We start from the raw sequence: 19,316 nt of genomic DNA, 5'->3' as shown, positions 1-19,316 counted from the left end.
AGAAGACAAGGCTGAAATCACCTCATAGGATTTTCTGTAATTTGGGGAGAAGGAAGGGGCCAAATTGTCTGGTCCTGACGCATGCTAAGCACATACATCACCCATGTGAAATACCCCAACCCGGCCTCTCAAGATTTCTAAGTTACACATTAACACTGGTTGATTTTTAATGAATCACGAGCTGAAAATAAAATCTGTACTTTTCTTGAAACCGCCTTGTCGTGTAGACTTAGCTGGCCTTGAACTCATGCTCCTCCTGCCTATGCCTCCAGCTTAACAGAATTACAGGTGTGTGCCATCAAATCTAATCCCTGAGATATTTTAAATGACATCACCTTTCTTTACAAGCTCATTTATACTTTTATTTTTATGACCATCACCTACAAAAACGGCACAGTTTGCCCAGTAAGACAGGTGATGAAGAATGTAAGAGAGTACTAGAAACTGCCAGAAAAATACTTTCCTTGGTTACAATTAGAAGACTGCAAAGAACCACTAAAATTTAGTAACAGATTAGTGTACAGGTAAGTAAAAATATGCATCATTTATCTAATATAATAAAAAATTAAAAGTTTCTCTTTAAGCATTTAATTTTTCAAAATGTTATGACTTCAAGCAAAAAAAAAAAATCTCATTTACAGAAGGAAATTGTTGACCACTGTTGAGTTAATAGTTGAGGATTGTCTGAATTATGTTAGTTTCTTTATGACTTCCCTGTCTGTCCCACTTTGCTGTCTAGTGACCTTCCTGTTAGATTAAGTATGTGTCTGTTCATCCCAGCACATTTTAAACTCTTAAGAGATATCTGTTACAAGTGTAAAAAAACCAAACAACAACAACAAACCACATGGATTTTAGGGAGAAAGAACCTGGGAAAATTTTCTTAGGTGACTTTGTCATGTTGTTTTGAACTAAGATGATCTCTACTGTCAGTTTCCTTTTAACTTTTTCTATTTATATAAGTCAGAAATTCCCACTTATTTATTCCTTGGAAAATCAGAAATTATAAAAATCATTGAAAGTTTTTTTTGAAAACTCTGATTGAATGTGGAGGTACATGCCTGTAGTCTTATCAACTACAAGTATGAGACAGGTATGAGGTTTGCTAGTTCTAGGCCAGCGTAGACTACATAGCAAGATAATCTCAAAAGCAAACAAACAAACACACAAGAGGCTAAAACAACAGTAACTCTTAAACTTGGAAGGACCAAGCATCAAAGTGTTATAGATTTTTGTCATGGTACACATGTAAAGTACATCATGTAAAGTGGCTCCACAAATGACTTCATTTCAAAGACCATTGCCTAAGATGACCTGATCTATCTCCTCAGGTTTTGTTTTAAAACAGAAAAAAATTAACTGGATTAAGTTAATTAATTAATTAAAATTTTAAAACTCCACAAAATTCCCTACATGCCATGAGCAGGGAATACCAGGCTCAAAGTCAGGCAAGACAGGTGACTCTAAGTAGACTTCTCATCTCTTCCAGGCTCTGTGCCTCTGCTGCACACGGTGGTCCAGTCTAGGAAAGGCTGGGCAGAAAGAATGTACACCAACAGCCACTACCATCTTGTTTGGGGGGTTTTTTTTTGGTTTTTTTTTTTTTTTTTTGCTTTTGTTTTAACAAAGTTGGAAATTCATTGACAAGGTTGGGTTTTTGTTTGTTTTGGGTATTGTTGTTTTTGTTTTTGAGCAACTAATGTTGGGGACATAAGTATTTAGGGAAAGGACAGTATAAACCAAAGTACAGATAGACAGCCACCTGGGATCAGATGCAATCTCTTCTCCCCTAACTCATAGATATATGACTCCTGTTCAGAATGCACACTGAGGTACAAATCAAAGTTGAACCAGGGACCACAGAGTCAGGGGAACACTGTCTCCATCCTTTATGGATCTCTAGGGGAAAGGTCCCAGGCCAACAGATTGGTAAGCTTGATTTTTAATCAATGAGAGGGGAGGCCCTTGGTCCTGTGAGGACTCGATGCCCCCGTGTAGGGGAATGCCAGGACAGGGAAGCCGGAGTGGGTGGGTTAATGAACAGGGAGAGGGGGTATGTGATAGGGGGTTTGGGGAGGGGAAATGAGGAAAGGGGATAATATTTGAAATGTAAATACAAAAATATCTAATTAAAAAAAAAAGAAAAAAAAGGATCTTAGAATCTTCTAGAATTCTTGACACTCTGAACCATCAAATGACAAGAAATTCTTCCTCTGCCACTTTCTTTCCTCTCTTCAGTATTTACAAAACCTTTTCTGAACTATCTGCCTATATTTATCATTATACTCCCATGTGTAGAAAAAAAATCTTGAAAAACCAAAAAAAAAAAAAAAAATCAAATAATATGTCAGATAAAAGTCCAACTTACCATAAATATGTCCAGTGTAAATATGAGAGGTATCATAATCAAGTACTTTATTTGATGTTTCTACTTTAAATTCATCACTAAAAAGGGAAGTGTCCCTCTTCATTCGTAGGTTGAACTGTCTGCAAAATGGGATGAGAAAAGAAATTTAAAGGATCCAAATCCTAAATGACTTCTTTTACTATTAAAAAAAAAAAGTACACAAGACAAGGGCTGTGTAACACAATTCATCTATTTGGAAAATATAGTGAGTTCCAGACCAGGTGGAACTATAAAATGAAACCATGTCTCAAAGCGAAACTGAAGTAAATTATAATTCTGCCCATCTTGTGGAATTGTTTTAAGGATTAGATCATAACATAAAGTCAATACAATACTTAGCCTGCAGGAAATGTGGATAAATGGCAACAACTTAACTGTCATCACTAAACTCTTAAAAGTATATCATAGTTCCATAATTGTTACAGAAGTCTGCACACAATACAATTTCTACTCCATGATCTTTATGACAAATATAACAAAGATGTGTTGTAATAGTTTATCTTCTCAAGCATGTTTTGAATAGTAGAACAGGAGGAAGAAACCTTGTTTAAAACACATTACAAATTTGCACCAGTTACTATACTCATTTGTGACATAAATAAGTCTGTACAACATCTGCTTAGGAAAACTGATCAAAAAAGTCAGTGGCAGTGGCTTCTAGTACAGGAATTCTAGAATTCTTAGGCATGCTTCCATATAATGAAATGACCTCCAGTACAACAGACTTTAATAAATGGCCTCTGTCCCCATTTCCTATGACAAATTCCTTAAAACTCGGGGATCTTCTGGATGATAGGAGTGTCCTCATCCCAATTCAAGCGTCTATTTCTAATCACACCCAAATCTATAAACAGGTGACTGAACATGGGGCCCCCACATGTCCTCAGGTTCATCAGGGGCTGTGTAACATGTTTATAGATCTCTGGGGCTAGAATTCCAGCCCTCAGTCACTTGGACATTTCTGATGATCAGCCCAACCTGAGGCTGTCTGAGGGTCGGCCCATGTTCAGTCACTTCATTATCACAGTCATTGAAATTGGTGAGTGTCCACCAGTGGTTAACGCATGGAAGTACAAAGGTGATACATCAAGAAAGGGCATGGAAGTTCTGTGCTCTTATCTGTCCTTTGTGTCACTTTCATTTTGCTGTTCCTAAGTTTCGTCCTTTACAACAAACTAATATTAGTTAAGTAAACTGTAGGGCTTGTGGTATAGCTAAGAGGTAAAGTACCTGATTATTATGCTTAAGAGGTATGAATTTATTCCCTGCATCAATGAAAATAAAGACTTTATATTGATGTGAGGGAAAAGAAACACTTATTCAACTGTTGGTGCAAACACAAACCAGTATAGACACTATGGATATCAATGTGGTGGTTCCTCGGGAAGCTGGGAGTCAATCTACCGCAAAATCCAGCTATACCACTCTTGAGCATATACCCAAAGGACTTTATATCCCACTACAGAGATAATTGTTTATCCATGTTCATTGCTGCTCTGTCCATAATAGCCAGAAAGCAGTAGTCCAGATATCCATCAACTGATAAATAAATAATGAAAATGTAGTACATTACATAATGAAATATTCTGTCATTAAGAAAATTTTAATTGTGAAATCTGTGGGTAAAATGGATAGAGCTAGAAAAAAAAATCATCCTGAGTGAGGTAATCCAGACCCCAAAATACAAATGTATATTTTCTCTTACATGTACATGTTAGGTATTAAGCTCTCAATATATGTGCTACAATTTGAACACCACAGTCGTTAGGTACCCAGTAGTAAGGGACTAATGAAGAGAGAAGATCTCAATAAAGAAGAAATAGCATTTTGTGTTATAAAAGAGACAAAAGGCTTAAGACGATTAAATAGGGAAGGAGATGGGAGAGAAAGGTAAAGAAAGGAATATGGTGAAGTACAACTAACACTAAACCACTGAAAAACCATATGGAATCCTACTACTATAAAAGCTTTCTAAAATAGATACAAATAAGAGTCACTAAATAATAAGATACAATACCCCAACTAGGGGTTGGGGATTTAGCTCTGTGGTAGAGCGCTTGCCTAGCAAGCCCAAGGCCCTGGGTTCGTTCCTCAGCTCTGGGAAAAAAAAAAAGACAATGCCCCAACTAGACCATCTTATGCTACCAGTAAAACCCCCAAGGCTAGAAATAGGTTGCATCTTGTTGAGTCATTGGCCAAAGGGCCCTTACAGAAACCTCCAAACATCAAAGGCTATTGCCAAGGCTACTGGTTACTCTTCACAATTTGATATAAAGGCCTTATTGCTAAAGACAACACTTACTGTTAAACTACGAGAACTCCAATGACTAGCATTCATGGTACTGGAATGTACTCTGCAGGCTATACACAGAGAAAAGCAATCATCAGTATCACCCAGTTACAAACCCTGTGACCTACAATGGTGACCTACCCACAAGATTAAAGTGGTACAATACTGGCACATATATTATTGGAGTAACCAACCACTTTCTGGTCGGATTTAAAGCCCATTCAATGAGATATAACCCATACCTGGCACTGCTAACTTGGTCAAGAGCCTGAGACTAGATAGGTCACCGGTACAGGGGAATAAATAATAAAAACTACATACTATTATTTTACTAAAGGTATGGCAGTAAAACAACTCTTTTTTGTTTTGTTTTGGTTTTTTCCCACATTTTTTATTAGATATTTTCTTCATTTACATTTCAAATGCTATCCCAAAAGTTCCCTATACCCTCCCCGCCCTGCTCCCCTACCCACTCACTCCCACTTCTTGGCCCTGGCGTTCCCCTGCATATAAAGTTTGCAAGACCAATGATGGCCAACTAGGCCATCTTCTGATACATATGCAGCTAGAGACACGAGCTCTGGGGGTACTGATTAGTTCATATTGTTGTTCCACCTATAGGGTTGCAGACCCCTTCAGCTCTTGGGTACTTTCTCTAGCTCCTATATTGGCCCTTGTGTCCCATCCTATAGATGACTGTGAGCATCCACTTCTGTATTTGCCAGGCACTGACAAAGCCTCACAGGAGACAGCTATATCAGGGTCCCTTCAGCAAAATCTTCCTGGCATATTGCAATAGTGTCTACATTTGGTGGCTGATTATGGGATGGACCCCCAGGTGGGGCAGTCTCTGGCTGGTCCATCCTTTCATCTTAGCTCCAAACTTTGTCTATGCAACTCCTTCCGTGGATATTTTATTCCGTATTCTAGGGAGGAATGAAGTATCCATGTGTTGGTCCTCCTTCTTGATTTTCTTGTGTTTTGGAACAACTCTTAATGACATACTGCTATACCCATAGATCAGAGCCTTCATCAGAGAGACATCTTCTTGCAGTAGATGGAATTTAACAGAGACCCACAAATGGACAATGTGCAGAGAAACTCTGGAGCACTCAGTCCTAAATAGGATGTTTTCATCAAGTCCATCACCTTAAGGCTCAGAGATATATGCAGAATAAGAAGCAAAAAGATTCTAAGAGCCAGAAGTGATGGAAGAATCCAAAGAAATCATGTCTTCCAGCCACAACAAGACTGATACACATAATGAACTCACAGTAACTGTAGTAGCAGGCACAAAACCTGTACAAGTTCAAGCCAGATAAGAGCCCAGTACTGAGAGGGGGAGGTAGACACAGTGTCTTACCCCTGACCAAGAAACTATCTGCAACTGATACCCATGGACAAAGGGAAAATCTGCCTCCTCCAATGGAGTCTCTTTGCGTATATTAACCACACTTCCGAGCAAGCCACAAACCCAGGAGTAGTTAATTAACACAGAATGAACTCAATGGTATTTTTGTCAACTTCTGTTTTATTTTGCATTATTTACTCCATTTTTTTTTTGTCTTATTAGACTTTTACTTGTTTAGATTTTGTCCTGTGGTTTCTGGAAGGTTTATGTTTCCTGTTTCTTCTTGCTTTTGTGTCTTGTTTTGTTTTTTGAAAGAAAGGGGAAAAGTGAAGTTGGGTGTGTAGAGATATGGGGAAGATCTGGAAAGAACTCAGTGAAGAGTAAAAAGATCAGAATATATTGTATAAAATTTTTTCAATAAAAAGTATAAGGAAATGATTTTCCTGACTTCCATAACCCATTCTTGAACTTATAACTTTAGAACAAGTTATAAGCATTCATTTGTAAGGGTTTTCCCTGCTCCCTACCAGATTCCTGGCCTGAAACACATGACCACACTCCTAGTGGTCATGTAGATCAGAACAGACTTCTTCATGCTAATACTGTATTTAGATGGGCCCTCAGGGTTTAGCCAATAAGCTTCCCTACCAGAACATTCCTTTCTACAAAAGGTATTTAATCTCTAGTCCACCCTGAGGAAGTGGTATACAACCCATTTTCCATGATGAACAGTCAATAAACAGTATGGATAGGCTTGAACTGTCTCTCTCATCAAGAACGGCTGTAGGGAGCATGGAGGAAGCCTTAGTTACAGAGCCTCGCTGTCTAAGTCTCCCATAGAAGGCCCCTATTCCTCCAATATAAAAGTAAATAGCATAATAAGTACAGTTAAATATTTTTCTATTTTTATTTTATTATTTTATGTAAATGAGTGGGTATCAGCCTGCAGGTATACCTGTGTACCATGTGTGTGCCTGACACCTGCAGAAGTCCAAAGAGGGCACTAGATCCTCTAGAATTGAAATTACAGATGTTTGTAAGCTACCACATTGGTGCTGGGACTCAAACATGGGTCCTTTGGAAGAGAAAAGTGCTTTTACCCTCTGTGCCAACTTTCCAGTCCATATCATATTGTTTAAATAGTAAAAATTATGAATAAACATATACATATGTACACATATTTCTGCAAAGAACATTTTTGTGTGAAAGACATAGTGTTCAAGTGTATGCCAAATGACTTTAAAGATAAAAAAGAAATTAAAAGCAAGGGTCAATCTGGAATGGAAAATGAGTGGCTGGGGACAGGAAATGAAAGGAAATTGTCCCTTTTACTCTTCTGCACCATCTAGATTTGAAATATATGAACTTACTCCTTACTTAAAAAACAAAATGTAAATTGACATCTTAATTTCTAGGAGTATAGTTCAGTGATAAAGCACTACGTAGTATATACGTCAAGGCCCTCTATTTTAGCCCAGTGCAACAAAAAGGTACAAAACAAAACAAAGACAACCTTAAGATACAACACAATGACCCCCAACCATAAAGTATTTTTTCCTACATCACAACTGTAATTTTGCTGTTATGAATCATAATGTAAATATCTGACATGTAGGATATCTGATATGTGCCCCCCCAAAGGGGTCCCAACCCACAGGTTGAGAACCACTGAATTAGGGGGAGCATAATAGCATTATTAGGAGAAAAAAAACTACGAGGAAAAGGACAAGAAGGAAATGGCAATATAAAAAAATGATCATGTGGTCTGAATGAGAACTGAGTAGAGAATCTTTAAGTTATGGGGCCTCATCTCTGAGAGACAGGCCTGGTTCTGGCTACCTCTCTGCTTCCTGATCTGTACAAGTGTAATCAAGCAGCCTGGTGCTCCTGCCATCACTTGTCGTGAGCTACTCCTGCTGCTGTGTCTTCTGTGTCATGATGTCACGATGTGCCCTCAAGCCATGAGCCTGGAGAAATCCTTCCTCCCTTAAACTGTCTCTTACCGGGTATTTAGTCAGAGAAACCAGAAAAGTGCCTTAATAAAAATACTATTTCAGCCGGGCGTGGTGGCGCACGCCTTTGATCCCAGCACTCAGGAGGCAGAGGCAGGCGGATTTCTGAGTTCGAGGCCAGCCTGGTCTACAAAGTGAGTTCCAGGACAGCCAGAGCTACACAGAGAAACCCTGTCTCGAAAAACAAAACAACAACAACAAAAAAAAATATATATATATACTATTTCATGGTCAACTTAGCTTATTCAGGAGTCAGGTGGGTTTACATTTAAAAATCAATGTAGAGCTGGAGAGATGGCTCAGTGGCTAAGAGCACTGGCTGCTCTTCCAGAGGTCCTGAGTTCAATTCCCAGCAACTATATGGTGGCTCACAACCATCTGTAATGGAATCTGAAGCCCTCTTCTGGTGTGTCTTAAGACAGTGACAGTGTACTCATACATAAAGTAAATACATAAATCTTTTTTAAAATGTGTAAAAAAAAAAAACATCAATGTAACTGACTATATTCAAAGGAAAGAAAACCCACACAGCCATAACATTAGCTGTAGAAAAGGCAACTGAAATTTTCAGCACTCACTCAAAATAAAAACTGATAGAAAACAAGAGTCAGAGCTTCCTTAACCTATCAAAATATTGCTAATATATTTTAATATTAAGAACCAATCATTCTTCCCCTGAGGTAGATATAAAAAGGTATTTGCCCTTGCCAATTCTTCTCAACACTAAATGAAGGTACCAGATAGCACAATAACTCAATATGTAAACAAAGAAATAAGTATACCTTTATTTGTAGATGAAATAAAATCAACTACTGGACACTAATAAAGTCACAAAACGCAGGGCTAATATACCAAGACCAAAACAAACCCCACCAGCACGTTTTTATATCTAGAAGCAAACACATGAAAGAGGAAATTTAAGAAACAATCGCAATTAGTGTGTGTGTGTGTGTATCTGTCTGAGTTTTTTTAATGGGGGTTGTTTTGTTTTATCAGACAGGGTCTCACTATATAACCCTGGCTAGCCTTGAAATCAAGAGATCCACCTGCTGCTGCCTCCCAAGTACTAGGAAATTCAAGATGTATGCCACCATTTTCAGCTACAATAGTATTTTTTTAAATGTTATATACTCTTTATTTGATATTATACAAAAAACACAGAAAGTGCCTCTCAGTGGTAAAAGACAGCATACTTGACATAGGGAATTCTAATTAAATCAGCATTGTCCAGAATAGATAGTTGCCCTCCTGATATTTAACCATTGCCTGTAACAAGCCAGTGAACACAAACTGAAACACAAGTAAGTCTTCTTGTTTCTGAGATAGTGATAGAACTTTCCCAGTGTTTAAACATATTCATATGCCCAGTTTTATAAATCTAATTATAAAACTATTTAATAGGTTTGAGGTGACACCCCCATCTTTCTGGAAAGTAGAACATCACTAATTAAGTTCACTCTTATCTTGAGAAAGGCTGAGCAGTACATACCAAGTATGCAGCTGAGATTGTTATTTTTAAAAAGATAATATCGATTTTACTATAATCTAGTTTTACTTAAATTAGGACTGTATAAGAAAAACACTTAGCCATTCATGATCTGAATTTTGGTATATGCATTAAATTATAGTATAATTTAAAACCCAAGAGACATTTGTTTTGTAATAAATAAGGCAGTAGAATTACTTGTTAGTAGCCTTTTTAAGATAAGCTATTAGGTCTATCCTTTCTCTCTTCTTCTCAATCCCGGTGAAGATAAATTTTGTTCCAGGAATGTACTTTTTGAGATCCTCCAAATACTCCCTCAGGGTATCCTCTTTCCAGGTGGAAACTTTGTTCTTGCTGGCATCTGTATAAAAGAATCAGCAGCCTGACCTGTCTTCTGCCCGAACAGACCATGGAGATTTGGTCCAGTCTTGCCTCCCGTTTCAGATTGTGGCACACTTCTAAACTAAAATCTCCTTGCCTTTCTCAACATCAGCCATTTTTAATTCACTCCCAGGTCAACACCATAAATGGCACAACTCTAAGACAGGCAATTTGCTCTCTGTACAATAGCATTTTAAAGTGGTTAGGAATAAATTCAACAAAAGATGTGTCATGTCTCTACACTGAAATCTCTTTAGAAAAACAATTTCAAAGAAATTAAATAAGACTTAAATAAATAGAGGTATCAGATTCAGGATATGAAGACACCGTAGTGTTGTTGGGTTGGGTGTACGGTGTGGTAGAATGTGTGCTTAGCACACAGTGGGCTTAGGACATGAAGTCCTGAGTATCAAGACTTAGCACTCCTTCCAAAAAGCTATCAACTTTCCGAGTTATCTAAAGATATACCAGTCTCCATCAAAATAGCAAGTTTTGCTGTAAATGCTGACAAGTCAGCTCTAACACGATGGACATGCAAAGGGCCTGGACCAGTAAAGCATCTCTGAAAAGAAAACAGATGGCCGTAACCTCCCCAAAAAGAACCACCAGCTGGGACCACGCATTCAGATACATAAACCTATGGAAGATAGTTCTCATTTAAACCACAAGGCATTCAAGAGACATGTCTGCCATCTCCAGGTGTTCATTTTCTCTGTCTTCTTATAAAGATGCTTGAGATAGTCACTCTATCTGTATTTTCTTTCCATTTCTACTGTAGGAGTGAATATGAGCATTACACATGATGCTCACGGGTAAAGGTTTTAACAAAAATATTCTTACATACTAATTTCAAAAAAATAAAAAGGTAAGTTGCCAATATAAGCATCAAATATTATGAGTTTGCTTTCACTAGTATACTTTTTATTACATTTCATATCATTTACTTGTGTGTGTGTGTGTGTAAGTACACACATGTAGAGGTTGGAAGACACTGAGATTCTGTTCTCTCCTTGAACCACGTGGGTCCCAGAGATTGAACTCAGGCCATCAGGCTTGTCAGCAAGTGTCTTTACTGAGCCATTCACGAGTGCAGTAACATTTTTTTTTTAAATAGAAAAGTTGGTCCCAGGGAGTGGGAAGGTCTGGTGTAATGGGGGTGGGGAACATCTTCTTGGAGACAGGAGCAAGCGGGAGGTATGGGATATGGAACAGTTGGGGGGAGTATCAGGAGGGGGATAAAGTCTGGACTTTAAAGAATAAATTTTTAAAAAAAAGAAAAGGTTTTTTTTTTTCAAATCTCCTTTTATAATAAGCTTACTATGCATCACAGTCACATATATAAAGAATAAGCAGAACAGTTTTGTAGAAGTACAAGATAGAATCACTCTGTGCACCCTGGGTATCATTCACAAAAGTTCTAAGGCTCTACAGACTGTAAACAAAGGCAAAAAAAAAAAAATAGCACAAATTAAGCAGAAAAACATACACTTAATAATCTCACAAGTCAGAGCACAGTAACATGAATATAGCACAAGTAAAACCAGAGTCTGAGTCTGACCAGTCATCTGTATTTAACCAGCCAATGGCCTTCTCACCATACCAAGTTATAGATCGCCTGCTTAGGATGTACAAGGAATCACAATTGGCAAAATGCAGGCTTTCTAGCAAAAATCAAAATCAAAGGACTGACTGAAAAAGCATAACCAATAGTGGGAAATTTGAAAATGTGTAAATAACGGGAGCCTAAAAGAAGCAGATCAAAGAAGTAAAACAGGCTGAATACTCTGTCTCAGGATGTCAACCAATATCAGTCTGGGCAAAATGGCCAGTGTTAGCAATTAGGCATTTCCACCCATGCTACATGTGCAGTACAAAAAAGGTCCCAGGCACCCCACATCTCTCTCTCCCATTCCCTCTTTGCCTCTGTTTCCTTTATTCTTTCTCTCTCTCATTCTGTGTCTTGTTCATTCTCTCTGTCCCTATCTCTGTTTCTCTCTCATGTTCCCACTCCTAAACAGCCTTTCGCACTCCCTCCTCCCCAACATTAAATCTGTTGCTTGGCATAATTTCTTAGTAGCACACAATGGCACCACCTGCCAAAGGTACCCCACCTTCACCATATTTATTCTATCAACAATAAAGGCCTTCAAGATAAAATCAAAGAGTTACTGACTGGTGAGAGTAAGCTCTATGTGAAATTGGAAGAAACAAACAAAAGACAGCTGGGAGTCAAATACATAGATAGAACCTCTTTACCAGGGTCAAGCAAAATATGTTTTTACTTCATTCCATAAGGAAGAAATTATCCAAATCAAAAGTCACTGGATTCCTGTAATCACCACAGAATTAATAGAGATCGTTCCTCCTAGACTGACTGGTCTATTAGGCATGCACAATCTGTTGAGTTTGATCCCCAGAATCCATTTTAAAAGAAAAGGCTGGGCCCAGCAATGGGAGACAGGAGAATCCCTTGGGCTCCTTGGTCAACAAGCTTAGCCTATTTGACAAGTTGTAGACCAGTGAATAACATGCCTCAAAAAAAGAGATAGGATACACCTGAGGAACAACATCCAAGGTTGTCTTCTCACTTCCATATTCATGTTCACAAACATGGATGTACAAATGTGTACACTTACACACAAGTACAAAAGAAGTATAGCCCTTATAAGAGTGAGATAAGAAGATTACACTTGTTCAAGGGCAACCTCAACTACAAGGTGAGTACCAAACCAGCTTATGCTACATAGTGAGATCCAGGCTAGTCTGAGCTACATAGTAAAACTTAAATAAAACAGCTCTTAGGAGCAGAGGCAGGAGGACTGCTGTTAGTGCAAGGCCAGACCTTGTCTCTTACACACATACACACACACACACACACACACACACACACACACACACACACACACAAAAAAAAAAAGTTGCTGAGATGATTCAACAGCTAAGGGCTCATACAACACAAATCTTACTAAAACCTGAGTTTGATCTTCAAAACCCATGTAAAGGTGAAAGGAAAAAATCAACTCCTTAAGAATTGTTCTCCTACCTTCATATGCATGTGCAGAAACACACACACACAACATAAATAAATGCTTTTGAAGGGATGGGTTTTTCTGCTACCCAACTCATGACAGAAACAAAGCCCAAGACATATCCAACTAATCTATGGAGTTATTACATCACAAAATGCAGAACTGCAAAACCAAGACTTAAATGAGATTTAAGGTAACACACAAACCACATCAATTAAATTCCTCAGGAGATTATAGTCCATGCATTATAGAAGCCTAAAATGCATGGTAGTCAAACCACGGAACATGATAGTTAAGGTAGGACTATATGATAGTTATAGCAAGATGCAACATGTCTCCAGCTAGTACTTAAAAGGAATATAGAAAAACAAGTTTCTGGTACATTATACACTATTACATGAAGACAAGGATTGAGAAGCACAAATTATCCAAAATTATTAGAAAAATTCTATGTCTTAGAATATGATAGACTTGCCATTTCTGCATATTCTGGATATTTTCATATTCATTCCTTCCTTCTCCCCCCCCCTTCCCTCATTACAACCATATGTAAAAACCTAAGTAAGACTCAGGCTCTGTACCTCAAGTTCTTAAGGGAAGGACATGCACATTTGGACACAATAAAACAAAATAATCAAAAAAGGAAAAAGTCATAATTGATGTAAATATAGCACTAACTAAGCCATCCCATTTATCCAAATGAAATCATTTCAGAAATCCAGAAAATTTATTATTCTAAGAAAATTATCTTTGATGTATTTTACCTTAGTACCTAATTGGTAAATTCTTTTAAAATATCCTTCTTCAACAACTGTAGTACTGGCTCAAGTCGCACTTTTCACAAATTTTCAACTCTTTCAAAAGTAATATCTTTTCATAGAATTGTTAATTTTGGGCTTAGAAGCCAGGCAGGGTAGCTCATGCCTATAATTCTTGCACTCTGGAGGCTAAGGAAGCTAGAATTGCCACAAATTCAAGACCAGCATGGTCTATATCTTCAGCTCTAGGCTATCCTGGGATGCAGAGTGAGACCCCGTCTCAAAAAACCACAAAGGCATGGGCTGGTTATATACCTCAGTTAGTAGAGTGTTTGCCTAGCATGCACAATTCAAGCCCCAACACTACATAAACCAGGTATGGTTATATGCCCATAATTTCAACAGTGGGAATATGGAGGCAGGAAGATCAGAAGTTGATGGTCATCTTTGGCTATGTAGCAAGTTCAACCAAGACCAGACTAACATATATGAGTCCCTGCCTCAAGGGAAAAAGGAAAAAAAATCTTAGGCTTGAAAAAAGGCTGCATGAATACACACTCACACACATACAGTATTTTATTTAGGTCTGGTTTGGGGGAACAGGAATTCTCTACACAGCCCTGGTTATCCTGGAACTCACTACATAGACCAGGCTGGCCTCAAACTCAGAGACCTACCTACCTCTGCCTCCTGAGCACTGGTATTAAAGGAGTACACCACCTACCTATGCCTGGCCTGGAAAAAAAAAGCCCTTAATATTAAGCAAAGTTGAAAGTTTGTTCATATGCTTATTTATAAAAAAGGACTTTAATATTTGAACACATAGGGGCTGGAATACTTCTAAAAAATTCAAATCATAATTGTCTAATCATAATGCAATAGTACAATGCAATATTTGTCTAATCATAATGCAGGTTTTCAAATAAGATAAATAAACTCTTGAATATGCTTGGGCCAGGGGAAGTGGCACTACTACAAGGTATGGCCTCATTGGAGGAGGCATGGCCTTGTTAGAGAAAGTGTCGCTCTGGAGGCAGAACTTTGAGGTTTCATATATAATGCTCAAGCTCTGCCAAGATCCTCCTCCTTGCTGCCTGCAGAAGACAGTCTCCTCCTGGCTGTAGGATCAAGATGTAGAAGTCTCCTCTTCCAGTACCATGTCTGCCTGGATACTGCCATGCTTCCCATCATGATGATAATGGATTGAACCTCTGAAACTGTAAGCCAGCTCCAATTAATTGTTTTCTTTATGAAAGTTGCCTTGGTCATGGTATGTCTTTACAGCAATGAAAACCCTAAGACACAGTGCAAGCAAAATCATTATGTATGTGAGCTAACTGTTCTGTATTCAACATGTTCCATAATTGATTAATTTACTTGGTTCTGAGAGACTGGGCCCTGGTTTGCAATTAAAATAAACTTATTGATATCTTTAAAAGGCTGAAAAAGTAGGTAAGTACTCTAGCCACAATGCATATGACAGTCATATGTTTATAGATGTGGCTACAGTTAAGGGTAAGCCAAAGTCTTCCTTATAGTGTACTCATTATCAAATAGAAACATACAAAAGATCATTTAGAAAAGTAAAATGCAAGTTACTCTTTAAACAGATGCATATCCTATTAGAGATGTTATGATATGCTTAACTGGTATTTCAATTTGTTTTTTGAGGCAGGATCTTGTTCTGTAGAATACATTGTTCTAGAACATGAGATCCTCCTTCCTGGATCTCTTGAGTACGGGGAATAGATTACAGTCATGTAGCATCACACCTGGTTTTAGCATTTCTTATAAGTCAGAGGAAATAGATCTAGTAAGAAATCTATAATTTCTTACATAGCTTCATCACTTTGTATTTTCTATTTCAAAGAAAAGGAGACACCACACCATCAAACCATCACCTCAATTAGATGTGCTCCTCCTGTAAGTTCCCACAGTACTTCATCTCCAAAATACCACAGCAAGTTTCCCTCCTGTGACGTGACCTCTGCACACCTTACTATCCTATTAGCTCTATGTTTATGGTCCTATCAGCCAAGGCTTAAATCATAGAGGTCACTTTTAACCAACAATCAAATTATTTTGTAGATGACTGCATACTTGCATGGTTACTCATTCTCACTCATAGACACATAAAAGAACTAGAGATTTGGTTTGTCAAATATAAAATTTGTAACTTACCTAATAAAAATCTACCTATACAACAATGTGGCATCCAAAACAAAGGCAGCTACTGAAATCTCCTCCTCTGTTTAGTGAGGAAGACAATAGTACACATATTTGGGGACACAGTAGTAAGTTTATTTTGAGAGGTTACTAAAGTTAGGAAAGCTAATGATATTATTATTTTATGGTACTAATAAAGAATGGATGATTTTTAATAATACCTAAAACTAAGAGTCATAAAATTTTATTTAGTGTTGTAAACTGCTAGCCCTAATTTTTTTTAGTAGAAAGAAACATCTTCAAATTAATCTTTTGATTAATCCATTAACATTTTTCCAAAAACACCTAGATCAGATACGAAATATACTGAGCAATACTAAGTGCTTGCCTTTGAAGAAGAAAACAATACAATACAGAAAACAAGCAAGGCTAAAGAGACAGCTAAGTGCTTAAGGGCAATGGCTGCTCTGAAGAGAACCGAAGTCAATTCCCAGCACCCACACAGCAGTTCACAAACACCTGTAACTCCAGTGCCAGGGAATTTGATCCCCAGTTCTGGCCTCCATGGGTAACAGACACATATATGGTGCACAAACATACAAGGCAGGCCAAATACCCAAATACATAAAATAATTTTTAAAAAGAAAAGAAAAATAAGCAAGAAATACATGAAAGGAAGGAGATCACAAATCAAATGTCAATGAAACAGTGAGGAATTTAAAAGTTCAAAAGAACATGGAAGGGTGTCTAAGAGGCAGAAGCTGAATTGTACATTAAAAGATCAGAATGTGTGATAAATGTTACAAAGAACAAACTGTATGTGCACCCTAGATACTCAGACGACCATTCTGGATGAAAAAACAAAACAAAACACTCAAAGCTAGCTTAGACTAATAGGCTATGACTAATTTACAGAAAAAATTCAAAGGCAAGTTTAAAAATCTGGCTAAAACTTGTGAATGGAAGGTTTCAAAACATATGTAAAATGACATTTAAAAAAGGAAACATTTAGGCACTCAGTGGTAGAGTGTTTGTCAGCAGCTATAAGGCTCTGGGTCCTATGTCCAGCACCACAAAAAAAAGTTACAGTGGCATAATACTACATTAGTATTCTCAGGTATATACCTCCATGGCTGGAGGTAAGGATGTGTGGACTAGCAAGCAAGCCTCCTGTGCTCAGTGATGGACTGTGACCTGGAGCTGTAAGCTAAAATAAACCTTTCCTCCCTTCAGTTGCTTTTGGTCAGAATTTTGATTACAGGGAAAAAAAGCAAACTAAACAGTGCTAAGAAGACAAATAATAAAATGCACATAAAGGGTCTTTGAATGACTCAGCAGATAAAGGCAATTTCTGTGGAAGCCTGGACAACCTGATGCCTGGGCCCCACATCACATAAAGGTGGAAGGAGAGAAACACCACAAAGTCGTCATAGTCTTCGTCTTCTTTCTTCTTCCTTCTTCCTCCTCCTCCTTCTTCTTTTTTTTTTTTTTTTTTGGTTTTTTGGTTTTTTGGTTTTTCGAGACAGGGTTTCTCTGTATAGCCCTGACTGTCCTGGAACTCACTTTGTAGACCAGGCTGGCCTCGAACTCAGAAATCCGACTGCCTCTGCCTCCCAAGTGCTGAGATTAAAGGCGTGCACCATTACTCCCGGCTCAAAGTTGTCTTCTTACCACTACATGTATACCATGTCATGTACACACCCATAGATACCCAACAATAATAATTTTTTAAGAAAATGCAAGTAAAACCCTGAGAGTGGAACAGTTATTTAATAATTAATTTTCTCTTTCTCTCTTAGTTCTCCTTTCTGTATCCCTTCACAACTCTGTTTCTGAATTGAACAGGACAGCAAATAATCTGTCTACTGGTTGTTATTACAGAACTAATAAAATTGAGTTAATAAAAGATTAAGTGACTTATTCAATAGAAAACAATTAGCTACTTTGTCTGTTGGTACCAGAAAAGAAACATTAAACAGAAAGCATACAAAGAGTGGAAAGCCAAGCACAAGATGATTTTAAAAAGACCATTCAATCATCCTATTTTCAAATCTGACTAACTGTAAGAAAAACAGGACCTTAAGGGCTGGCTAATACTTAGAAAACACATTGCTAATATGGCTATCTGGTATGAGTTAGCTGAAACATAGCTGACACTCATGGCTAACACCAGATTTAAAAAAAAAAAAGGTGATGTTATCTGTTATATAACTATTCCTAGCAGAGTGCCATTTTGTGTGATATATGGCCTTAAGATCAAAGGTGAATGCCTATGTGTGTCTGCCACTGCCCCTACCTCTGTATGGCCGATGTGCCAGATGAGTGTGTGTATGCATGCATTCATGTGTCCCCCTGTGTGCAATTTGTGCCTCAGTACAGCATCTCTCTTCATAGCCACCTGTATGTTACTGATTAAAGTATGTCTTATCTGTCTATGGTTCCTCACATTTTCTACAACCTCTTATCCTCCTATGACCGTCCTTTAAAAATATCCATGCTTAGACCTCACATTCACAATTCAAAAACATTTACAAGTGACTTAAATACATAAAAGGGCAATCCATTTTTAATGATGGCATTTTTTTTAGTGTATATACCAAATTCCAGTATAAAAAATGTGGTATATTCATTGAGGATGAATATTCAAACAGGAAGCTTTCCATTAGGATAAAAAGTTTCTTCCATTAGCAGACTATTTCAAAAGACTTCAGATACTGAGAGCAATGAATTTACTCACCTTCCATGAGCATGGAAATCTAGAAGTAAAAACTGGTCCTCATGTGAGATTGCTCGTTTGGCACGCTGGTGTTTTTGGTGTAATGAATCCACATTGTAAGATAATCCTTCATAATGTCTAATATATTTATTTAAAGGATTTCCATACTGACCTATAAAAACAAGCACACAGGTAACAGTCTGAATTAATACCAACTTGAAGGCTCTTTCTAGTTCTAACTTATTAGTCCTAACTTATCCATTATTTTCAAATATCTATGAATAAGTACATACCAACTGTCTTATTAATCCTGACTACTATGATGAATCTCCCACAAAAATAATTTTTGCACACTTTTGAGCTTATTGTTGTAAGAGTGACATTGGCTGGATATGGCGATGCACGCCTTTAATCCCAGTACTTGGGGAGCAAAGGCAAGAGGATCTCTGAGTCAACCTGGTCTACATAGTGAGTTCTAGGACAGAAAGGGCTATGAAGATAAATCCTGTCTCAAAAACAAACAAAAAACAAAAAACAAAGCCAGACAAACAAATAAACAAACAAGAACTTATCATAAGGGTGACATTAACCACACACAAAAGCTTTTGCACCTGCTGTAGGCTTGTCTTATATGCTTTATCAGGTTTCACAAATTCACATTAACCACATTTTTGCTGATAGAAATTATCACCATTGAAGCCAATTTTGTCATCTGGTCCA

The 19,316-nt window shown here is 37.7% G+C and overlaps 1 protein-coding gene and 1 pseudogene across 1 annotated transcript in view; both read right to left on the bottom strand.

Annotated features, from left to right (window-relative positions):
* The window catches only part of Adam10 (ADAM metallopeptidase domain 10), a 111,209-nt gene that overhangs the window by 68,149 nt on the left and 23,744 nt on the right, over nt 1–19,316 (bottom strand). Inside the window, exons 2-3 of the mRNA XM_029481350.2 lie at nt 18,618–18,768; nt 2,369–2,487 (exon numbers count right to left, since the gene is read on the bottom strand). Coding sequence (XP_029337210.1) covers nt 2,369–2,487; nt 18,618–18,768 — 270 coding nt within the window. The remainder of the gene's footprint in view (nt 1–2,368; nt 2,488–18,617; nt 18,769–19,316) is intronic.
* On the bottom strand, nt 9,720–10,637 carry LOC115031912 (cytochrome c, somatic pseudogene; annotated as a pseudogene).

Source organism: Mus caroli, unplaced genomic scaffold (genome assembly GCF_978045245.1).
Source record: "Mus caroli unplaced genomic scaffold, Mus_caroli_1 scaffold_11, whole genome shotgun sequence".
In the NCBI taxonomy this organism is placed as follows: Eukaryota; Metazoa; Chordata; class Mammalia; order Rodentia; family Muridae; genus Mus; species Mus caroli.
Note: the sequence above shows the minus strand (reverse complement) of the source record. Positions and strands in the feature narration are given on the sequence as shown.